The sequence below is a fragment of the Convolutriloba macropyga genome, chromosome 2 (genome assembly GCF_964194025.1).
Source record: "Convolutriloba macropyga chromosome 2, txConMacr16.3, whole genome shotgun sequence".
Classification (NCBI taxonomy): domain Eukaryota; kingdom Metazoa; phylum Xenacoelomorpha; order Acoela; family Convolutidae; genus Convolutriloba; species Convolutriloba macropyga.
This window is the reverse complement of record NC_134469.1, coordinates 81,189,365-81,215,420: the sequence shown is the minus strand read 5'-3', so window position 1 is coordinate 81,215,420 and position 26,056 is coordinate 81,189,365. Positions and strand designations below refer to the sequence as shown.

Genomic DNA, 26,056 nt, shown 5'->3' with positions numbered 1-26,056 from the left:
CTATGACGCCACACATTCCATTGACAGGTCCGTTGCTATTCAAGTTTAGCTGGTCAGAAAAAATAATTTACGCTAACAATCTAAAATAATTTGTCAACAACTTACAAAAAATTATTTATGCAGCAATCTAAAATAATTTGTTAACAACTTACAAAAAATAAATTACGCAGACAATCTAAAATGATTAGAAACTGTATTCTGTACTCGGTCCAGTGAGAAAGCTGGAATGTTTTCCCCAAGAAACCTGATCACTCCTCAGTCCTGACAACGAAAATTGGGAATCCCTACTCCTATGTTTTTAAATTGCGATGAACAAAAAAGAACCTTATTAGATTCCAACAGGTTTCGATGAAAGTAAAAAAGAGACTGAGAAATGAGTTAATCCAGAATTCCGTCTCACAGAATGGAAGTTTGAAGAAAACGCAATAATGATCTGAAAATGACGAAAAAGCGGACAATTAAAACACAAATTATCCGAAATAACAATTATCCGAAAATTCCAAAAATCTAATATTTCAAGAGCAATAATGCGGGTCAGCTTTCTAAAGAGACCGATAATTTTTTCTACTCAAGCTTCTTCCGTTTTTTAACGTTCCAGCACCGCCCTGTGCTCCAGCTACAGCACGAAACTCAGACAGGAACATCAAAACCCCGATACTTACAATCATTCAGTTATGACAAGATGGTTTTAGCGGAAAAGCCGAAGAAACAGGTTGCGAAACTAGAAATTACTTCGGTTTCGAAATGGCAGCAACATTAGATGACATTGTAGAGTCGGCACGGGTGATTATCTCAAACACAGTTTTAGGCCAAAGTGTGCTCAAAGTGCCATTTCATAAACCAGTTGGTTTAGGAATATTTCCGCCAGCAGATCTTTGATTGGAATTGTTAAATGACCCTCCCTAGCCCTTTATAACACCCGCCAAGCGAAATTGGGCTAAGATTTTGGAGCAGAAAATATTCGATTGGTGTCCGGTTTCATCATTCAAACTTTACTGGACTAACGCTTTCATTATTCCATTATTTATATTTGTAGTTATGGTAAACAGTACTTTTTTATTAGTAAATAACTGGTGAACAATTATCAATTTGCGGAAGATATGTTACCAGAGTTAATTTTTGCTGTGCAATAACACTATTATCTTTGGGGGAAATGGTTTACGGTAGTTCATACATTTTCCTCAATTTTAGTTTAGTTCCCATTTTAATCTTGTGAAATTAGACGTCTTTAACCAAAATTGACATCTTCATTTTTTTTCATATGTTCGTCGCTCTTGGTTTTCAATTTAAAATAGTTTGTGCTATTTCTCTTATTCAAGAACAGCGAGTTCGCTCAATAAATTTGGATATTTGAGACTTTGTTTCATGAATCTATTCTCCGTGAATGGTGTGAATATCTAAATGAGTACGACAAAACCCATAAACATTTTGAGGTTGTCGGATCTTAATTGTACAACATTATAATTTTCGTGCGTCACCTCCATTCCCGAGCAACCAGTTTGCGCTGGGCGCTCGACACTCCTAGTCACGTGACTCATTTTAGGCTATCATTTAGCAGTACAGTTTTCAAGGAGTGGTTTTCCATAAGTTTTTCTCGTAGTCATGGAGACACTTAAAAAAAGTCTTACTTTGTCTAGCTGAACTCTTTTCAGTTCACAAGACACACATTTACTGGCTGAAATGAATTGTGAACAATCCTGTGAACAATGGGGTGTGGCTGCGATTCAACTATTGAGGAGTTTAATGGTTCTTAATTTTTAATTGCTCTCAAACGAAGTTTGTAGCAATTATATTAGTCATGTCGCTCTTTTTTCAAAGCAATTTTTCGCTTTTCCAAATTTTTGAATATTTTTTGTCCTTTTGTGAGTTTAACGGTCACAACTGTCCCGCGAAACTTTTTAATTCTTGCAGATGGGTTACTTGACAGAACTTCAGAGAAAAAAATGATTTTAATTTTCTTTTTACCGTAATATCTGGAAATATTCCTTTAAATGTTGCTTTTTTCTGTTTTTTTTTCTGTATGATTAATACTGACAAGGCTAGGAAACTAGAAGTTGCAGAATCGAATCCCAACAGAGAAAATATTCCTAGCTTTCTATTGCTTTCTCACTCTATTTCGATTAGGGTTTCTTTCCTTCTCTTTGTTGTTCACGTTTTATCTCTCTCTCTATCTCTCTATCTCTCTCTCTCTCTCTCTCTCTCTCTCTCTCTCTCTCTCTCTCTCTGTATATGTTGATGCCGCACATCAGCTGCTGTTAAGTAACGTGATGTCATCATCTATTATCCTAATTAACGTTAACTTATTGTAGAAAAATTTTTCATTTTACTTGATTTGACAAGCATTTTTTCGGAAATCATTGTTAATTGCTCGCAAAATCAGTATGAAGCGAAAATATTAATGTTTTTTGTCTCATTTATGCAATTTTTTTGCTTGACCAATGTTTCGTCAGACCCATTTGACTTTTCGTCTTCAGAAAAGGGATAAAGAGGTAGCGCCCAGTAGGTGTTGGGTTCTCTTAGAGCTTTTAACCTCTGTTTCAGCTCCAACTGTTTGGGAGACTTACACTTATGGTGTGAAGGGCGGTTCTTAGAGGTTGAAGACCCCTCATTTTTGAGCCCACTACTATTGCCCCTGCGCACTGTTACCCCTCCCCCAACCCAACTTTTTGTCTCTCCTACCCCCAATCATCCCCTAGTGCAAACACCCAACCCCAGTATCCAGCTTACAAAAATTTGCACAAAATTTTCAAGCTCTGTGAAAGTTTGTGACATTTTTTTAAGTTTATATGAGCCCTGGGTGTCAAAAAACTCCTCCTCTAGTGTTTAATAAGGGGTTACTGCCTTGTTTCTAGTGGAAATGGAATGATTTCAACATTTTAACATTACGAGCTTTAGCATTTTTTTTTCAAAGCTTGCAATTTTTTCAATTTTTGTTTGACATTTATAGTCATTGTTCAGGTTTTTTGAACCTCAGGGGTCAGAAAACCTCCGTTACTGTTTAATTATAAGTTTTTGGTTAATTGTTTGGACATGAAATAATTTTCATTATTTTAAAATTACAAATTTTAGCATTCTTTAAAATAAAACTTAGGTTTTATTGTTTTTGAACTTTATGAAACTAAAATTAAAAAAAATATCATTTTTCGGGTTATCAAGAGCCACAGAAACTTCTCTACCTCTAAGGTTTGAAAATACGTTGTTGCATTGCTTTTTGTTGCAATGGATTGTTTTCCAAGATCTCAAAATTACGATTTTTTGCATTTTTAAAATTCTTGCAATTTTTGTTTTTGCAAGTTTTTTTTAAACAGTTTTGAATTTTTTCCGGCATTAGAGTCCGAGGGAACTCCTCTATAGTTTTACAATAAGCCGCTGCATTGTTTTTAAGTTTAATGGATTGCTGATCAATATTTAAATTACTGCAGTTTTAGTAATTTTCGATAAAGCTTCTGGATAGTTTTTTTTCCTAAGTTTCGAAAAATTATTTTCATGTTCCAAGTTTATGGATCTTTAAGAGCGAGTGAAACTATTTCAAGCTTGAAACAGTGATACTGGATAGTCTCTTGAGACAAGGAAATTGCTTGGAAGATATTAATTTCTGTACTTTTAGCAAAATTTTATTAAAGTTTGATATTGTTTTCCCAATTTTTGAAATTTTTTTTGGCCTTTTCTGAGTTTAACAATAATTACTGTGCAATAAAACATTGCAAATCCAGCAGATGTGTTACTTGACAGAAATCCAGAGACAAAAAGTAATTTTAATTATCTTTTTACCTCGATATGGGGAAGTTTTTTCTTTAAATTTCGCTTTTTTCTGTTTTTTTTTCTGTATGATTAATTTATCAACAAGGTTAGTAAACTAGAAGTTGCAGAGTCGAATCCAATCAGAGAAAATATTAACAGGTGTCTTTTTCTCTCTAACTCTCTTTTAATGAAGGTTTCTTTCCTTCTCTTTGTTGTTCATCACGTTTTATCTCTCTCTCTCTCTCTCTCTCTCTCTCTCTCTATATATATATATATATATATATATATATATATATATATATATATAAAATGTTGATGCCGCACTTCAGCTGCTGTTAGGTGACGTGATTTCATCATCTATTATCCTAATTAACGTTAATTTATATTGGAAATGTTTTTTTTATCATAATTGATTAGACATTGTCATTGTTAATTGCTCGCAAAAGCATTTTGTAGCAAATATATTACTCTTCGTTGTCTCATTTATACAATTTTTTGCTTGACTAACTTTTTGTCGGACCCATTTGACTTTTCGTCTTCAGAAAGGGGCTAGAGAGGTAGCGCCCAGTAAGCAATGAGTTCTCTTAGAGCTTTTCTCCTCTGTTTCAGCTCCCACTGTTGAGGAGACTTATGTTTATGGTGTGAGTGGCCCCCTACTAGTGCCCCCGCGCGCTGTTACCCTACCCCCAACCCTACTGTGGTCTCCCCCCAGTAACCCCCGGTGCAATCCCCACCCCCGGTGTCTAGCTTACACTAATTTGCACAATTTTTTCAAGCTTTTTGAAGGTTTTTTTGACAATTTGTTTTAGTTTTTATATACCCTAGGTGTCAAGAAAACTCCTCCAGTGTTTAGTAATGGGTAACTGTATTGTTTCTAGCGGTAATGGAATAATTTCAACATTTTAGCATCACGAATTTTAGCAATTATTTTGATAAAACATGCAATTGTTGCAAATTTTAAGATTTATTTTTCACTATTCACTTCTTTCAAGATGCAAGAACCAGAAAACGTCCTTAAGGGTTTGATAATAAGTTACTGAAAAAGTTTTATTTGCAATGGAATATCTTTCAGTTGAGTTGTTAACATGACGAATTTTAGCGATTTTTTGCTAATGCAATATTCGAGTTTTTTGATGTAATCAATTGTTTTCAAAAGTTTTAGTATTACGAATTTTTGCATTTTTGTAATTCTTGCAGTTTTTGTTTTTACAAGTTTTTTTAAACATATTTGAATTTTTTCCGGCAGCAGAGTCCCTGGGAACTCCTCTATAGTTTTACAATAAGCCGCTGCATTGTTTTTAAGTTTAATGGATTGCTGATCAATATTTAAATGACTGCAGTTTTAGTAATTTTCGATAAAGCTTCTGGATAGTTTTTTTCCTAAGTTTCGGAAAATTATTTTCATGTTCCAAGTTTATGGATCTTTAAGAGCGAGTGAAACTATTTCAAGCTTGAAACAGTGATACTGGATAGTCTCTTGAGACAAGGAAATTGCTTGGAAGATATTAATTTCTGTACTTTTAGCAAAATTTTATTAAAGTTTGATATTGTTTTCCCAATTTTTGAATATTTTTTGTCTTTTTCTGAGTTTACCAATCATAACTGTCCAACGAAATTTTTTAATACATGCAGTTGTGTTACTGGACAGAACTCCAGAGACAAAATTGTTTTTAATTTTCTTTTTACCTCGATTTGGTAAGTTTTTCCTTTAAATTGCGCTTTTTTCTGTTTTTTTTCTGTTTGATTGATTTACTAACAAGGTTCAAAAACGAAAATTTGCAGAGTCGAATCCAATCAGAGAAAATATTAACAGGTGTCTTTTTCTCTCTCGCTCTCTTTTGATGAGGGTTTCTTTCCTTCTCTTTGTTTTTCACGTTTTATCTCTCTCTCTATACACACACACACAAACACACACACACACACACATATATATATATATATATATATATATATATATATATATGTTGATGCCGCACTTCAGCTGCTGTGAGGTGACATCATCTATTATCCTAATTGACGTTAATTCATAGGAGAAATGTTACCCAACCCCACTGTTGTCTCCCCCCAAAAAACACCCGAAATATTTTCCGGCACCGTGGTACTCCTCTAAGGTTTGATAAGGGGCCGGCACTTTTTCTAAATTTAATGGATTGCTGATCAATTTTTATATGACTACAATTTTAGTAATTTTTGGATAAAACTTTTGAATAATTTTTTCTAATTTTTAGAATTTTTTTTTATCATTTTCCATGTTTATGGATCTTTAAAAGCAAGTGAAACTATTTGAAGCTTAAAGCAGTGATACTGGATGGTCTCTTGAGACAATGACATTGTTTTGAAGATATTTATATCTGGAATTTTAGCAAGATTTTATTAAACATTGCTATTATTTTCCAAATTATTGAAAATTTATTGTTCTTTTCTAAGTTTAACGATCATTACTGTCCAACGAAGTCTTGCAGATGAGTTACTTGACAAAATCCAGAGATAAATTTTGTTTTTCATTTTCTCACTACTGCGATATCTGTAAACTTTTCCTTTAAATGTCGCTTTTTTTCGTTTTTGTTCTGTATGATATATTTACTAACAAGGTTAGAAAACTAGAAGTTGCAGAGTCGAATCCAATCAGAAATTTTCAGATTTCTCTCTTTCTCTCTCACTCAATTAAAGTACAGGTTAGCTTTGTTTTCTTTACAGGTTAGCTCCGTTGCTTTGTTTTCTTTGTTTTCAGTTCCCCAAAATTAATTGCTATCCTTGAGTTCACTTCAATTCAGTGAGCAAGCAGTTGATACTAATTCTATAGGTGTTTCATGCTTCCCAGTGATTAAGTCTTTTTTGTGCTTTTGAAAACTTTCGCGAATTTATTAACCCGGCTGTAAAAACCTCAGTTTGAGCAAAAGATTTCATAAGAAGTTAGAAAAAGGCACACGTCATTGTTTGAAACTTGTAACAAGTTTTTGTAAAAAAAATATTATTTTTGTTTTAAAGACTGTCAGTTTTTGCCAATCGACATATTCATCGTTGAAGGATGTGAAAGGTATCATTGGACAGCTTGACCAGCGTAAAATTTCGAATGCAAGAGATTTTTTGATTTTCCCTTTTTCCGAGGAGTTACGTAGTTTTGAACTTTTGTGAACGTTAGCCTAACTCCCGTTGTTATTTTGCATATTTCGTAATTTTTGCTTAAAATTATATCAATTTTTCTAAAAGTTTGTAAAAAACTGTTAACGACATTCTATTTTTTTTCGTTTAAAGATAAATTTGAGTTTGTGGATTCTCTGAACCAACTGCTTTGACTATATTTGGGATAAACTTTTGAAAATTCAGTATTCTATCTCTTTTTTGTCATAAAATGGCATGAAATGTGTCTTTTTGACAAAATTTTTGATTTCGATAAGGGCTTGAGCTTGATAAAAACAATTCAGTGTTAAATAGCCAGCCCGGGAGCGATAGCTGGGCCAATTTGGTCCAAGAGTTGATTTTTGCAAAGAAAATGAATTGAGATAGTAGTTTGGGTCTCTCCACTTGAAAATATTTTTGCATTTACTTCAAACCAATTACAGGCAATTCTGTTATCATTTAAAAATTGAATGATAGGAGTCCCATTTAAGTTCACTTAAGGCCGAATGAACAAATGTTGTTTGAGTAAGGCTCTTGATCTTTATGACTCCGAAATATCGATTTCCTAAGTTTTCCAATGAATTCTGGAGTTTTCATTTTTTTATAGTTTTAAAACTGCAAATAATTAATAAAATGGACGATATGTTTTTTCAGGGAGATGTTAGACAATTTTTCAAATGATTTCAATTGAAACATAACGCTTGTTTGGTAATTTAACTCGACAACTAACCGAAAGTGATTTTTTTTGATTTATTGACTTTTTGGTCAAATTAGCTATTTCGGTAACATTTAGAACATTCTTGTTTTATAATGAGAGACAACATCACCAATTAGAATTTTGGATTAGATCTGGATTTTTATAGTTCAAAAATTACTTATTGTAATGGGTTGTAATGGAGAGCTCTATATATCTTTTTGAAATAATTTTGCATTTTTTGTTTTTTTGTTGGGTAAGGAACAGAATGATTTCGAATCAAATATTCAACTCTTTACGAATAAAATCTCCTTGCGAATGGAGGCCAATGAGCATGTATGATAATTTTGGCGAAAATCATATGTTTTTTTGGCTTCATTTTTTTCAAATAGATAGACAATGTGTTTTGGCCCAAAAATTTCTCAGTTATCATCGGCCCACTAATTTTTTTGTTCCGTTTGTATAGTGGTTTTGAACTTATAATGGTTTTTTATTTTCAAACAATTAGCCATTTTTGGAACTTTTTTCTATCTCTTCCTCGTTTTGTGTGCAATTAAGGCAAACACGGGGTGGAGTGGGGTCGGAACATTATGTGCAAAAACACATTTGCCCATGCCTTTTACTATTAGTAGATTGCTATAAATTGCTCAATTTCAAATATAATTTTCATCAATTTGGCATGCTAAGCGTTATTGTTTTTCAACTTTATTTAATGGATGATAATTTGCAAATGAGTTTTGTCATTTTTTTATATAAATGAAAACTTTTGAAATCGCGCGTAAGATAAGGAAGAAATGTTGTAAAAGAAGAGAAGGTAATGGATTTTTTCTAAAAATAAATCGAAAATGAATGAAAAACAACTAAATGCTTCAGAAACCTAACGCCGAAAAGCTTAAATTTATGCATTATATTGGGTCATTGATTCAATAAATAATAAACCTGTACTATGATATCCGTGATGAAAATTATTCAAAATAAATTCCTCAAATTGCGCAATCAGAAATTGTTAGGTTTGCTTCAAGCCGTACCCAGTCAATATCAGCACTGGGCAAGTCTAATTCCAAGTCTAGTTATCAGTACTGATTCAGAGCTATGATCATAACACATTTAAGACTTGGCCAAGACTTGGGTCCTATTACTTCTAAGCTCTCTGAGCAAGCGATGACACGACATCTGATTTTGAAGTGCAGGCGGCTAAGTCTATATTCAAAGATGCAAACTACTCAATTCATCATTGGAAGCACAGATGATTGATCGTTGTTCTTTTTGATATTGTAATTTTCAATAACTTCACCACAATCTCAACATTCTGTTTTTTTATTCTTTTGATAACGTTATACTGTCTGTAAAACCTTATTAAATCTGTTTTCTCCGGGTAAATGATCCGGCTCTGAAGCTGTTATACTCCTTATTGATGAGCGGATTGAAATCTTGCATAAATCTTGCAAGATGTTACAAAACTTACAAGATCCTTGAAAGAATCTTACAAGATATCAATCAAGGCAATGAAGTAAAACAGGGTACAATTGTTTTAGAGAACATCTTTGAAGAAAATTTTTGTTCATTAAACAAATTGCAAAACCGAATTCAATGAAAAACTTTTTTTGCCCGAATTAAAAATCTTGCAAGAATCTTGCAAGTTTTTTAATTATGGAAGATTTATTTGTGTATTTTTGGTAGCTAAAACTAACTGAAAACTAAATGAAACGACTATTACCAGAATTTTGATCAGCAGAACTGAATCTAATTGACTTTTTTCGTAAACAACTTTTGAATATGAAATCTTGCAATAATCTTGCACGTTTCTTGCAAGATTCTGAGTTCAAATTCAATTTTCCAACAAATAACTAGAGAGATCTCGAGCCATCCAAATCCTTGCCAGTGCCAGCTTGAAACAGTGAATACTTTGTGGCAGTAAAAAAGACTGGGGGATTTTATTTGAAAAATCGGTTTTTTGAAGTTTAAAGTTGGTCCATAACAAAGTTGGTCCTTGACACGAAAAAAAAAATTCGTGATATATATACAGAACATGCTTGTGGCATTCTGTCCACATTTCTCCACAGTGCCTTGACGCGGCTGTGAAGTTTAAGGCTTTAGGGAAAATAATACATTTAAATTTGATTATGTTATTGTTTTTCTGTGCATATTTTGTCCTTATTTTGGTCAAAATACATTAAAAGCGGAAAGCAGTGACTATAAAGTGACGAAAATAGTTGCTTTATTTTTGATGAAACTACTTACTGTTTTTGGAAAGTAGCTAGTAGCTACTTTGGGGGAGAGAACAGTAAGTTAAAATAATCACAAGTAATAGTTACCTAGTGCGAATAATAGTGACAAAATCCCGTCACCTTCGTTGTTGCAAAATTTAATTTCGCGGACAGTATTGACGGAAAACCAGTTTTTAGGAGGCTGAGCCAAGCCTCACTAGTTTACATCAATAATAAAAGTCATAATATTAAAACATGCAAGCAGAAAAGAGTTACAATTGCAAGTATATTTGTACTTTCGGATCTTTTCCGTTTGTGCCCCCAGCTTAGTGGGTGCATATAATTCACATCCCCTGGACGCACATGTCATGTTTTAACATAATGACTTACTGTGTAATGGCGCCTGCTCTTTTACTGGGGAGGGGGCAAATTGTACTCGGGGGGCTGGGGGGGAGAGATCCCTAATTTCTGACGGAAAAGATCCGTACTTTCTAAAAACAGCTGTTTGTCATGTACTGTTTTTTTTGGTCATAATGAGACCAGGAGAAGGCCATAATTTGACCGGTTTCAAGGAAAAGGCGAGTTATGAAGAAGAAAGTTCTAGAATATTTCCTTGAAGATTGGAATATAATTGTAGTTCTCCAGATTGTCGATTCCGTTTCGAACTGTGACTGAGCTGCACTGGCCTTTGCACTGTGTGACAGAATGGTACCTGGACATCTCGTAGTACCTAAACACAGGGTACCTATAGACTCCTCGCCTCGGGTTTTGTGATTCATTTTCTCCTGTTTTGTTTGCAATGAAATCTTTGGAAAGTGTGATCAAAACCTTGGTCCCCAATGATGCGGAAATCTTTATTCTGCAAGATCTTTCAGATTTAAGTTGTTTTAAATACCAATAATGGTGCATCATCTTATCATAAATAAGATGACCCCCCCAGTACACCCCCCCCCCCCCCCCCCCCAGTACACCCCGCCACCCCCCCAGTTACAGAGCACGTGCCATTACATAGTAAATCATCATGTAGAAAGACGGCACGTGCGTCTGGGGGGTGCAAATAAAATGGGGGGGGGGGGGGGGAGGTGGGCTCAAATGGAAAAGATCCAATTCTTCTTATCAGATATTGCACGATAAAATTTATCCTTATCAAATCTCAGAAGAGAAAAAAATTATATTGGAAATTTTTAACGTGTCAAAATGTAATCTTTTGTCGTCACTAACGGGCTCACATTTGTAAAATAATCCATGGCCAGAAATCGATTCTTGAGCGGAAAAATTTAATAATCACGCGAAAGCAATTAATTTCAACCTAAATCGTTTCAAGTGTCTTGGCATGCACTCGGTTAAATCTACATTCGTGCAATATTTTAATAAAATCTATTTGTTCACACCTCTAATCGGGATTTTAAAAATTTAGTGAAAATATCTTGACAAGAGGACAACTTACGGGGTTCTAGTTGTTGGTCCATCACAGAAAAAGCTCGTAGTATGTGACATTGTCAAGCCCGTGCCATTGATGTTAAGCAAGTGTCCACCGCCGGTATACTGACAAAAACAAAAATTGAACAAAAAGAGCTTTTGGTCTGTTTTCGGAAACTTTGTATCTCACGTTTTTTAAACGGTCAAGTTTTTAACCCGAGGAAATTATTTTGGGCGATTAATTTTTCCACATCAATTTAAAACTTCCACATCAATTGTACACTTCTTCGTTTGAATCCTGTGCATTTGAAGAAATCAGTACAATTAGTTAATTTGTTCGTTAGTTAACAAGTTAGTTAACAAGTCTACGCGTTTTGAAAACAAATTCAGCTTGCGAATTTTCTGTTCTTTGTTTTTCAAATTTGAAAAATTCATGTAAGTCAAAATAATTGCTGAACAAGTCATTTATCTCTGTCGTCAGTTTTGAAACAAAGAGAAGGTCATTAGTTGGATAAACATTGGCAATGGTAATTTGTGGACGTTAAATTATAACTGTTTACTGTAGTCTGCACGATATTTTTCAGTTATCCATATTTATGCCTTCTTATCAAATTTCCATATATAAACTATATGTGATTGATTGACTGCTATAAAATTGAAGCCGTATTCTTTCAGTTTCTTCTCTATAGGATTCTTGCTGTTTAGGTCTGCTGATACGATAATAACTAGATATTTGACTGTATTTACATACTCCACCATTTGTCCCAGCAACCCGAGTTTCCTTCATTTCCTTTTTCAACTACCAAACTTTAAAAAAGTGCAAGATCATAGTGATATTTGCAAAATATTCCAATAAATGTTCAAAGCTTTAAAACCTTGGCTACAATGAACGTTTCATTAAAATTAGAAAATCAGCCCATTTATTTAATAAAAAAGCAAAACAAAATGAGAAGTATCAATGAGCCTTGCGGTACACTATTTGTTACACATAGTACCGTTGAGCTAACGTTGTCAGAGAAAACAAAGTATCTTATGTGGTTTCAATATACTTTTAGAGCTTCAAGCATGCAACCTGCTAACCCGCTCACCACCAGTTCCTTTGCTAATTCAAAGTGAGGTACATGGTCAATGATATTTGAGAAATCTATCTAAAAAACTAGCATTTTGTTGTTAGCAGCTTTGTCTAAGGCATCATAGTTTTCTTTTAAGCAGGAAAAAGTGTTTAAAAGACAGATCTCTTTTTAAAAAAACTGTGTTGACACGTTTGAAGAGAGCTGTTGAAATTTTTGTGGGGGGCAGTGAACATAAATTTTTCAACAACTTTGCTTTTGAAGTTAAATAATGACACCGGTCTGTAATTTTCAACGCTTTGTCAATTCTTCTTTTAATGTATGGGCTTCATCCTGGCAACGTGTACCTTCCAAACGTCTGGTATTTTCATCAAGTTGCCGACTTTGTTAAAAATTTATCTGACTTTATGTTGATTCTGATATTTATTGAGGAAAAATGGGTGTGATCTACCCGTTCCTATCAATTTAGTGTTGAGAAAAATTTTGACAAACTTTTCAATGAGTTTTCGATGTTGGTCAATGTCCTGTTTTATACAATAATATCGTGCTCACTGAACAGCTGCTTTGGAGAGAATGCTGACTGAAAGAAGTCGTTCAGCGTCGTTGTTGCGTTTTGTGCTCCTCCTACCCTTATCTAGCTAACATCATCCTCTATCAAGCTGTAGGTGTTATTGAGAATCTTTGAATGCTTGAAAAGTAGTTCAGGGTTTGAAAAAAATACCAGACAACCTTGCTCCAATTCACTTGCTTCATTGACAACAATTTCCATTCTTTGAAAACACAATACTATATAGAGCGTAGGTTTTTGCATCAAAAGTTTTTTTTTGATTATTTAATTTTTTAAAGAGATTTCAGGTTGAATTTAGTGTCTATGGCATCATATGCGGGCGACGCTGCGTTCTTTTTGGAACAAACATCTCAATCCGAGTGTTGGTATATCAGTACATGTTTTAGCTAAAGTTTTTGATGTCTGTGTAGTAGTATAGATTGAGAGGGTTCGAACGCAAATAATCATTGATGTCTTCCAAATCAGCACTGCCAAAGCTCACGAAATTCTTTTTTAACGGTTTGTATCGATTTATGTGATAGTCAACGGACCAAAGCATGGCGCTGCACGCCCAGCAAACGTAAAATGTTCCGATTTTAAAATGTTCCGAAAATGTCGTATCTTCATCAACAGTCAGTTGATAGGTTTTATATATTTATATATATATATATATATATATATATATATATATATATATATATATATATATATATATAATGAATAAATTATACACACACACACACATTTATATATATATATATATATATATATATAACAATTATGCATAACATCGAGAAGGGTTTTTGCATGTTATTATATCAATTGCCTGTCAAAATTATTCTACTTCAAACATGTTTATCATTTTGTCCTCTTTGCTGCTAGAACTTAATAATTACCTCAAGTTCCGCCCAGCAAAATTTCTTTTGCCACAGATCAAGACAGGCAAACCATTTTTGAATTCGAAATGCTCTTCCAAATTGGTTTGAAGTTTTTTGACAGAGTACCTATAGGAAACTGTTTTTTAAAAGTTTATAGAAAGCGCATTTGATTATTTCAAATGTTTGCATTTTGATTTTACAGGGCTCAAAAGGGTCAGAAAAAAACCCATTTCCTTTGTTCAGACATTATGCTTTTTGACGGCAATGACAGTGCCTGTATGACGATTTTCGTTTCCCATTAAATCTCTGTCAAAACGATAAACTTTTAGAATTGTTTAAGAGAAGTTCCAAGCTTAAAGTCATCTAATGTTGCCAAGTTTTACATAAAAAAGGATTAAGTTTAGAGTTACGGTTGGCATTTGCAAACTGAATTTTGTTCTCAATCGTAGTAATTCAATGTGTTCAGCTGTAAGGAATTTAAATATCACAGTCAGTTGGAACGGGCATTTTGCGACTCAAATTCTACTTTCACTCCATCTACAGAGAGTTCCACGTTTTTTGATTTTAACAATTTCTCGCGGTACTCCTTCACTTAAGAGCTTTCGCTTCTTCTTCCGACCCGAATTTTCCTTCATAGCATCCTCCGTTGCACGGGTCGGCATAATGTAAAAATTTAGGTCAGAAAATTTTATTGCAGAAATTCTTTGAATTCATGAGTTTTTACAATCACCGAACTGGTTTCTTGTTCACTGGACAAGGTAACTAAAAGCGTTCCTGTTTCCATCCACTTGTGATCATTTTCGCCTAATCCTAACAGGTCTATAGTTTTTGATTCTACTCCAGATGACTTCGGAAATTTTCACTTTTTAATTACGCTGGGTTTTCAAGAACCCCTTGTTTTCTAAAACTTTGATTTACGTGATTTTTTAGCATTTTTTTCAGCAACATCTTCTCAAAAGCATTTTCTCATCTGCAATTACTGCTGAGTGTTCTCCATTTCATCACATGTTGGTTTGACTGAATTCACATTCTTCTGATTGATTAATTCTGTCAGGCGTTTTTCCATACTCTTCAAATTACCATCGATGAATAAATAAATCACTAATTATCTTGATTGCTTGAAAGTAGGGTTTACATTGAGTAAAGTTGTCACGTTCATTAATATTGATGCCTTCTTTATACAAAGACATTGCTTTCATCATCATTATTTTGTTCCAATCCTGTCAGTAATGAACAAGGCAGTTCATTGTGGTTTTAAGTGCTTTTGAGAGTTCCCATAGATGATGATTAAATATTTCCACTCGCGGTGATAGAAATCTTACAATTACGACAATTTTTCCCCTTCTTTGCATGTTCGATTTAATCCTTATGAAAAATTACAAATCATGCTGATGATGGGGTCTATGAGAATTCAATGGTTTTGTTCTAAACCAAAGAATTTTATCAGAGGAGAGTCACAAAACCAGTATAATTCTCTGTTAGACCACCTTAACTTTTCTCTGTTGCTTTTTGTTCCCAATTTTTTGATCGCTGCTTTTTTGATATGTTCTTCTTCTTTATTATTTTTTGAGATTCAAGTTGAAGCTACTCTTTTTCCGTACAATTGCCGGCCGGCGTCTTGAATTCCAAATGTGGCTTTAATTGGAATTGATCTTAATTCTCAACAAGTTTTTTTCTGCTTTTGTTTTGACAGCAAAACCTTTTGCAATATGCAACACCGGTGTTCCTGTTTTCTTCACATCTTTATAGACGTTTGGTGCCTCGTTAGCAATAGATTAATCAGTCAACCTGTTTCACGTTCAGAATTTTTTCTACGAAATAGTCTACCGAAAGCGGTTTTCAAAGAGCTCTAGATGAATTTGTAATCGACCTGTTTATTTTTTCGTGCCAATGTATTATCTGCTCGTTTTTAGGGAGCAGTTTGAATCAATTTTGAACAGTTTTTGATAAACATTTAAGTTTCGGGTGGAGGTTAGAACCTTTCTGCGAGGTCACCTGTGTTCGTGGTCACCTTGTGTGGTGCCATAGTGTTATATGCTCGTTTTTAGGGAGCAGTTTGAATCAATTTTGAACAGTTTTTGATAAACTTTTAAGTTTCGGGTGGAGGTTAGAACCTTTCTTCGTGGTCACCTTTTTTCGTGCCAAAGTATTATCTGGTCGTTTTTAGGGAGCAGTTTGATTCGATTTTGAACAATTTTTCGTACAGTTTTAGGTTTTGGATGGAGGTTAGAACCTGTCTTCGAGGTCACCTGTCTCGATAGACCAATCTTGTCCCTGATATCGTTCTAGTTGTAACGAACTGGCTCCAATATGAATAACCATATACTAGATTTACAGTAATCTTTTTATAAGGCTTGATCACTAGGCTTGCAAGCAAGCAAAGCGAGTTCGAATTCAGTACAAGTTCCCTTGAACTCTTTCCCCCACCCGACAGGAGACTCAACTTTTCTATGCATATTTTTGCAGACCTTCTTGAAAGATTTTTATCAAATAGTTTTTTTATTTAGCAATTAATATCGGAGAAATAAAAAACTTCCCTTTTCAATCGGTTGAGCTGAGTTAAATCATAACCTCTTTGTGTCAGTTTGTTAAAAGTGGTGCGTATTGAAAAATACTGCAAAAATACGAAAACCTTGAGCCAGTTGTGAGTTCTTTTACCCAAAAACAATTTCATTTAATTTAAATACTTAATTCTATTTTTTATATCGTCTTTCATAAATTTGGTTGTTGAATTAAAGTCATTAGATAATCAATTCGACTTGTTTCTTTTTTTTCCAAATTATACTTTTAAAGAGCCAAGCTGGCAAAGCTCACGCTGAATAGAAAACCCGACAATGTGACTCGTAATCCAGTAAAACTTACACTTTTCTTGATTAAATTTATTCAAGTTTGTCATCGTATTCCACGATCGTTACTGACAACGTGTATATTGGAATCAAATGAGATTTTTAGCAGCATTTGTAAATATCCGAAAATTTTTCCGTTACAGCCTCACTTTAGTTAAGATGACGTTGCTCAATCGGCAGTGCTACTCGTACACAATTAACTTTACCACCCGGGACATCCTCTGGCCGAAAAAGATGTTTGGTATTTTCCCTGTTATCCATTGGAGTACCCCTTTACCCAGGATGAAGTTCGCAACCCAAGACAGGCATATTGGCCAGACCGAACAATGATAGGTATTGATAGGTATTGGCCAGACCGAACAGACCGAAATATGGGTATTGACCAAACCAAACAGACCGAAAATTGACATTGGCCAGACGGAAGGCGCGACCCAAATTTTTTCCAGACCATTGGGGGCGGTCGCACCGGACCCCCCCCCCCCCCTGTCCGCGAACCAAGTCGGTCTGGCCAATACCTGTCTTGGGTCGCGGACTTCGCCCTGGGTAACATTGGGCTATTAACTAAATTTTATTTTACAATACGTGAGATGATTCTGCTTTTTTCATCACAAGCAGAGAAGATTTGAGACCAATCTTTAAAGAGATATGACAGTTCGTGGATTATAAGGAGTTAGCAATAATACTGAGCGAGGAGAAATTTCATGAAACTATGAAAGTCTGAAAAGTATAGAAAATAGACCAGAAGCTCAATCATACTGAAGAGAGCTATGATAAAATTAGTCCAACCTGTATTTGAGAAAGGATATTAAAACACGCTCCACCGTTTCCCACCCCTGAAACAAAAAAAACAACAAATGAAGTTCAATAAATAATTTGCCTTCTAATGAATGAAGCTTTTACTAAATACAGTATAATTATTCTTTAAGGCACAGTTTATTCGCCCTAGTCGATTTAGGATGTTAATCTTGCAAGAATCTTGCAAGATCTTGCAAGATTATGCATAACGATTATGCAAGATATACGCGTACCAATTATTTTTAGTTACACCAATTTGAGCTCTCCAATGGAGAAATTTAGATATGTTTGTTTTCGATGCAGAGGGTCATTGTTGTGTAAATTATGTTAACTCATTCACAATTTTTCTCTATGTTTAGATATGTTTTGTGGTTTGAAACCGAACGAACTTACTCACAAGTTCATACAATTGGAAAGCTAAAATGACGACGACATCAAAGAACAAAATAAAGGCTTTCATCGTTTTTGTCTAACCGAACTCACTAACATTTTTTTACGATTAAAAATGGCAATTACTAGGACTAAAAATTTCTAGGATAGACTTGACTAGTTCAGTGGAAATCTTGAGAAAACATATTCTGTAAAATTGTCAAAAGAACACAGCATATGTAGCAGAGTTGAATGCTAAGATTGAAGCTAAGATGCGTACAAAAACTAAGCCTGGATATCCTCCGCTTGCTGATTTATTTTTCAATTCAAATGGTAAATTTAAGGTTTTCTCTAATTTTTATATGCTGGATTAGTCGCATGGCCGAACCCTAAACTCTCATCGCTTTCGCTTTAGGGTAGTTTATTCAGCTTTTTGATTTTTTAAAAAGACTTTTTTACAATTCAAAGAATTTGAATTGTATTGGGGCGCTGTCTTTTTTTTTTTTTTTTAAGATCTGTTCACACATTTTCATGATTTTTGAAGTCAAATTGGAGTAGTGATTTTGGTCACGCCGAAACAGGAAGTGGAGCGAAAAAGCGAGTGGTTTTGCGGCGTGAAATTTTTTCGCTCCAAATTTAAAGTAGAGTGCGAAAATGGTGTTTGAACGAAAATTCGCTTTCTCGCTAGTGGTTTTTTGTTCACATGCGGCAATTTGACTTTGATTTTACTGTTTTTTCGTTTTTTGGATCGGATTTTTTTGTAAATGGTTTTTCCAATCCATTCATAGTCCGTTCTAGGTCTAGTTTTCTGTTTAGTCAATGAAAATTCTTTGATTGTACGTCAGGACTTGTCCTGCTATGTTTTTTTACTTTTTGCAGAATATACGGGCAGCAGTTATAAAAATTTGGGCGTAGGCTGATGCGACTGATGCGAAAGAGTGAATTAAAAGCAAAAAGTCTCTCTGCACGAAAATCTAATGAAAGTGAGAAAGAAAAGCCTGGACATGAACAAACGAAAGTCTGCTGATATCACAACAGTCTGGAAAAGAAAAGATGAAAATCTGGCTAACGCAAAAAAAAATCCGGACATAAACCGCTCGAAAGGGAAACTTAAGAACGCGCGAAAGTCTCGAAATGAACCATTAAAGGCAAATTTTGGTTCACAAAAGTCTTGACATGACAGCATGAAATTCTCGACTTGAGATATGTCAAATCAAACACTGTACTGGTTGATTTTCACAGTAGCTGCGCCTGTCTGTGACCAACGAGACGTAAATTTTACTATCGACTTGAATTTGAACCCAGTGTTTGCTGCCTTTTTTGCTTTTTGAAACAGTTACGAATAATAATGATATGCAGTACTAAAAAAAACGGAAATTATAAAGACAGAGCCAGTTAGGGCCATAATTAACTGTAGAAGGACGTCAAAAACGCAATGAAAAGATGGACTAACAAACTAGAATCATGAAAATGATTAACCAAGTAAACTTTTAACCATCTTTAAAGGGGGGGGGGGTGGTGTAATACGCCCTCTGGGCGTGAGTGGGTATAATAAGGGAAAAGATCCCAAAAATGAAATGAAATGAAATAAAGTTTACCCAAGTTTTCACTTCCATGGATGCCCGGGAGTGGTGTCAAAACTTCCCAGAATGGGTTGAAATCTCTCCTCACTCGAATGATGCACTTGCTTGTATCTATTCGTATGTAGTGCCCGATAGCTGAGGAGTTCTCAAAATTGGGCCCGATCCAGTTGGTGAAAGCCGGGTACTGCAGTTTAATTTGGTGCCCGTGAATCCGATGGCAAAATGATGAACCCTTGGGAAACGTGAAGCCACGAACTTTTACTTTGTCTGTGTAGATCCCGTCTAGAATATAAAAATGGCTGTTTTCCGTTTTGCCCCCCCCCCCCCCCCCCCCAGTACGTTATCCACCCCCGTTTACAGAGCAAATGCAGTTTGCCTCTAATGAAACACGGTCGGATTGAGATGCTATCACTGAAAATTGCTCATAGATTAAGAATTGTATTTTAAAGAATCTTCAGGTTTTCAGTGCTTAATGCCGTTCTGACCTTTACTGTTCACATTATAATTTTTAAATTTGATGCCTCGGAAAAGCAGAAAAGTTCCCTTCTTATTTGCTGATGATATACGTATTGGCTACGCAACACTGACGAAGTCGAGGAGAAAACCTGACACAAACCGAAAACCAATTAACTGTTCCAGGTATACACTAAAATTCTGGTGTGGATGCAGCAAAGATACGCAACCTCGCTTAAAACGCATCCTTAGAAAGTTTTGAAATTTTACACCACTGTGCATAGAAAAACCAGCATTCTGATATCTGGAAAAACAAAAATCTGTCATTTTAAAACTTTTCAATAGTTTCCAGCTCTGCAAAAAATGTCATAAAAATGATAGCTGTGGTATTGCAAAGTGAGAAAAAAAACTGAGACCATATTTTTGCATTTTATTCAAATGATACGCTGACTCAAACAGTTTGAAATGTATATTTCCAATGATACTTATTTTTTTTCTCCTGGCATATTGGAAGCATTGAAAAAAGAACCAGATCACGGTGGCAGATTTTATAAGATCAGTGTGTTCTAAGAAATAACAAATCTACTAGCGCTTCAAAAAAAACAAGTTAATACATAGGAGCACCTAAGTTAATTGAAATTAGCAAAACCACCAGAGCAGATCATTTGAAAGACCAAGTGCCATTGATATTAGGGCTCGCACGCACGCAAGCACGCACGCAAGCACGGACGCACACACACACACACACACACACACACACACACACACACACACACGCATATATATATATATATATATATATATATATATATATATATATATATATATATATATATATATATATATATATATGTATATATATGTATATATATGTATATATATATATATATATACATATATATATATATATATATTTATTTATATATATATATATATATTTCTATACACATATAGTGTTATTCCTAATATCATTGATACTGGTTTATTCCAGATGATCTGTTGGGTCTGTTAATTTCAATTAAAGTTGCAGCTTCTGTATATTTATCAAACGAAAATTTTTCAAGTGGTTTTTAAATTATTGTAGTTTTGTCTATCCAAAGGTTGTGTTCAATACCGAGAACTGTGAACTTCGTATAAAAAAAGCCATATGTATGAAAATCAAAATGAAGATCTTATATATTTTACACCTGATAAGTGCCTAAGAGGTGTTATAGAGATTAAATTTAAATACCATACATCATCTTGAAAGAAAGCGCCATTGCCATCAATTTTTATCTACTATATTAATTATACACAAATTATTTAGTAATTTTAAACCTTTGTTTGAAAAATAAGGCCCTTGATTAGATAATAGTTTGACAGCGCAAAACTTTTCCAAGCTAATTTTAAAGAATTGCAGAAAGTAATGAAATTTACTATAGTGAATTTCTATTAATTTTTGGGGTTTTCAGAACTTGATGCGAGAGCGATGGAAAACATAAAAACGGCAAACTGCTCGACTTGTAAAAATATTTTCACAACTCAGCCCACACAACTATTAGCGACAAAATGGCAGTTGGGCACATTCGCGCTTGAGGGTTCGAAAATATTATGCAACCTAATTTGGGAGGGGGAATAGTTCACCGCAGGAAAGGTCAAAAAAAGATTTCAGGCTTGATCTAAGTACTGCCATAACTAGGTCCATGCAATTGAACTGCTCAGTGATCTCAAAACAGAGCAGCAGTAGTAGCAAAATTACACTTAGATTGACCAATAATGTTTACATTACGATAATATTGTATGCCTTGAAAAACAGGGAAATTTCCTTCTTATATGCTGATGATGCGTATAGGCTACGTAACAGTGATTAGTTCGGGGAGAAAATCCAACGCAAACGGAAAAACGCTTAGCTGTTCGAGGCATACACAAAAATTTTGGTGTGGATTAGGCCAAGTCACACAACCTTGCTGAACACACACGTAGCAATTTCTGAAATGTTGCACTGTCCGTAGAAAAAAATGAACATCTCGATTCTGAAGAAATTTGTCTTTTTAAAACTTCTCAAGCGTTCCAAGTTTTGCACAAAAAAACAGCCAAAATTGATAACCTTGGAGTTGCAAAGTGATAAAAAACTGAAGTTTTTAAATTATAACTGAGTGACACACAGACGTTAACATTTTATTTTGTTGTGTACGCTAACGATAATTTCTTTCTCCTAGCAGAGTGGATGCATTGAAAAAACGAAAAAAAAAACTAGATTAAGCTGACAAATTTTTATGAATTTGAAGGTTTTCCAGTGTATTCTAGAAACTAACCAACATTTAGTGCTTCAAAATTAAATTTACAGACCACGAAATCGTATATGACCTTGCAAAATTCAAAGCTACAACAATTAAGACATTGTTTCAAAAATTTTTTCTGACAAATGGATAGGAGCTGCTACATGGAAATTAGCAGACACAACAAGTTTTTTAGATTTTCTGTTGCGTCTATTAGTTTCATTTAATGTAGCAGCTCCTAGGTATTTATCGAACAAATATTTATAAAAAAGCATTTCCAAATTATTGTCGTGTTATCCTTCGCAAATTGTGTTTTATATCGAGAAATGTTATCGTAGTTATTGAAGCGATTTATATTTATGTATATAATATGTAGAAATAGATCAAAAACCTTCAAAAATCAGATTAAAAAAGCTAACAAGTTAAACCTGATAAATGCTTTACAGCTGATACAGAAAAGAAATTCAAATACCACTCAATTTTTCAAGAAAGCTCAGTTACCGTCAATTTTCAGTTATTATATTTCTTATTCATTTTTTGTTGGTCCTCGTAAGGCTTTGTTTGAATTTGTCCTAAATGAAGTATTTTTTGACATCACAAATTTTTTCAACTGGTTATAAATTGTTTAAAAGATTTTCAAACTTTGAAGATTAACGTTGTTAGAAGGATATGAGAGAGCAATCAAAACTAAAATGTGATTAAAACTAGTAGGATATTGCCAAACGAGAGCATAGATTTTGCAAGAAGGACGAACCCAACGCTGGAGAAAAAGAATTAAAACAAAAAACAATTGTCGGAATTTCCTGCGTTCGATAGCGTCAGACCAGCTGGTCTAATGGTTAACTCACTGATCTTGCACATAGTTTTTTTTCGAATCTGGCTTAATTATCGAGAAAACGCAGTTTTTCATTAATCTTTGCTGAGCTGCTTACTGTTAACTTTCCTTTTTAGAAGCTTTATTTAAAATTTTCCCAAGCATTAACGTGATGGTTTTTGGAATTGATTACAATTTTTTTTTTCATTAAAAACAACTTCCATTGTATTTTTTTTACGTAATTGTAGAGTCTCAGGCAAGCTTTGTCCATATTAGCTGAACAACTAAGATGCGCCTTTAGAACATCTGGATTGTTTTTCATTGGCGGCCTCCAGTTTAGTGAGCGCATCCAACTGGCGTCATATTTTGATACAAAAATAAATTTTTTACTTCCCTAGTCATTGAGCATTGCAAATCTTATTATATCTTATAAGATTTTTATCTGGCCTTACAAGTTAATGAATTAATCTTTTAAGATCGCTTAAGAGACTTACAAGATTTACTCTGAACTTATAAGATCTTATAAGAGTTGTAAAAATTCGTAAGATCTGATAAGACTCTTATAAGATATGTTTTAATCTTGTAAGAGTTCCAAAAAATAGTAACAAATGGTAATATGTTGTAAGGATCATATAAGACACACATTATTCTGACAAGATTAAAACACATCTTGTAAGTCCTTACAGGAATCCTATAAGACACACATTATTCTGCTACGATTAAAGCAGATCTTGTATGATCATAATAGAATCTTATAAGACACACAATAATCCTATAAGACAAAAACATATCTTGTAAGTCCTTACAAGAATCCTGTAAGACACACATTATTCTGCTAAGATTAATGCAGATTTTGTATGATCACAACAGAATCTTAAAAGGCACACACTATTCTTATAAGATTAAACTAATATTGCAAGATCTTATAAGAATCTTATAAGACACACACCATTCTTTGTCAGAGCTAATCTTGTAAGATCGTACGTAATAAATCTTTCATCTTATAAGATTTACATTGCTCATATACAAACCGAGTTTTGCAATTTTCCTCCGCATAGCAAATATTGTAAGATCTTATAAGACGATTCTTACTTTTTACAAGATTCACTCTGTCTTATAAGATCTTACAAGATATGCGATGTCTAACAAGATCTTACAAGATATGCTCCATCTTATAAGCAATTACAAGATATGTAGTATTGGTAAGAATCTTGTAAGATCTTATAAGAATTGCAATGGTCAATGACTAGGGTTGTGCGCTAGCTCAAAAACTAATATTGAAAGATCAATAAACGAAAAAACTCGAGTTTCGATGTTTTGCAGATAAATTACGAGTTCTTCGTGAAATTCCTGTAAAACTCTGGCGCAGCGATTCGAGAAGTACGCCAGACCTACGCCAGACCTGTAAGCAAAGTCACCGTAATTTAATTGAAACGCACAGCTCGCAACTTTTGAAATATCGCTGTTTGTGGGAAAACATGACGCTCTATACCGGCACTGAAGGATATCTAGCATTTAAAAATTTGCATAAACGGAGCCATATCCCAAGTTTCTAAGCTTATTGGTTGCTGAGCAGTAAGCTATTAGAAAAAATAAAAGGCCAACAGACTTGTCCAAGAACTTGATAACCAATTTTTATATGTTAAATATGGAGAAATGTGTATCAAAGCAATCTGAAATACAATACGTTAAAGAACAAACTTAAATTATAAGAAAAAAAAAACGCTCAGATGAGTGAGGAGAGACAATTTTAGACCATCAAACCACTTAGGAGGGGAATAGAAAGTACCCTGCTCAGCAAAATCTGTCGAGCATGAACTTGGTTTTCGTGGTCATTTGGATCATTCAGGCAAAAATTAACTCTATGTTGCTTTAAAAAGTGTAGCAGCAATAAAACTGACGGTGTACCTTCCAACAATCAGAGACTGAGAAGAAACGATTCTCTTTTAAATAGAGAGAACTCTCGTAGCTATAGTCAGTTTATTAGTTAGATACACTATGTGTATACCATTGACTCCGGTGCTATGCTTCCTATACACCGTAATAATAGAAGTTTATAATACGTGTTTTACGGAGTCGGTTAGTCTTAGAGATATAGGTAAGTCTACTTCGCGCGCCGAAATAAGTAGCCCTAGCTCTTCATACCTTAAGGCTGTAAAAGGAGCCCACCTTGGGTCTGCCTTAACTGGTGCGACCAGTGAGTTAACAAACTCTAACCGTAAAAAGAACTCACAAAAAAAACCCTTTTCTCTCCTGAGAGAACACTCTAGATTTAGAATACATATTTTTCTATCTATAATCTTTAAAAAGAATTCAAAGAAAAGGCAAACACAATCCCTATAAAAACAAATTAACCACATAAAACTAAATAATAAATAAAATGGATCAATACACTGATCAATCTTCCTCTAATTTACCGATGCACTTGGGTGAGTTACAACTCGCAGTATTAAAACAAAATAAGACATGTCTATTAAAAGAAGTTGTACCTTCCAAAGTTAAAAACTACCAACACCAAGATGAGTTGAATATGCTCTTAAATACAGCAAAACAACTCAAATATCACTATTTTGCAGCAGAACAACAACCTCACCTCAATTTACAGGAGAGGGCATCACAGGTTTCACGAACCGCCTTTCTTTCATATTTAGTTGAAATTTATGGAAATCAGCTTACACAAGGCTCGGTTCTTTTCATCTGTGACCCACTCACAAATAAATATATCTCATTAATATACGACACTGTCTTTCAACAATTATCAGACTTTTTATTTGAATTCCTTAACGGAATATAATCTGAAATACAACCCTCAGACAGAGAAGGAATATTTAGAAAACCTTCCCTCGAGTTCCTTAAACGACTCACCACTGCACTTAATGCAAACGCTTCGCCCTCACGGGAAGAAAGCCTACATAAAATTGCAAAACAAGAAATAGAAGGTTTCACCCATCTTCTAAATATATATATATCACTTGTGTTACAGACGCAGATTTGAGTGAGGAAGCAATATTGGATACACTAACTCTTCTATCTTGGTACATACACTGGTTTTGGAAAAGTCTAGTAGGACACATATTTCCAGCCATCAAATTAATAGCACAAAAGTGCTCACAACTAATAATTAAACTACCAAAGACACTACAATATATATATATATATATATATATATATATATATATATATATATATATATATATATATATATAAATACATATAAATATGATCCTGATTGGTTTCCACGAAACTTTATTAACATCCCGGA

General features: G+C 34.1%; 1 protein-coding gene across 2 annotated transcripts in view; it reads right to left on the bottom strand.

The window, feature by feature from the left end:
• The window catches only part of LOC142335506 (uncharacterized), a 65,131-nt gene that overhangs the window by 20,831 nt on the left and 18,244 nt on the right, over nt 1-26,056 (bottom strand). Inside the window, exons 4-7 of one of the 2 annotated variants that reach the window (XM_075384033.1) lie at nt 19,285-19,551; nt 17,309-17,355; nt 11,210-11,307; nt 10,219-10,492 (exon numbers count right to left, since the gene is read on the bottom strand). In XM_075384033.1, coding sequence (XP_075240148.1) covers nt 10,363-10,492; nt 11,210-11,307; nt 17,309-17,355; nt 19,285-19,551 — 542 coding nt within the window. In that variant the 3' untranslated portion in view covers nt 10,219-10,362. Of the gene's footprint in view, nt 1-10,218; nt 10,493-11,209; nt 11,308-17,308; nt 17,356-19,284; nt 19,552-26,056 lie in introns of those variants that run through there. The other variant, XM_075384034.1, reaches the window with a different exon arrangement.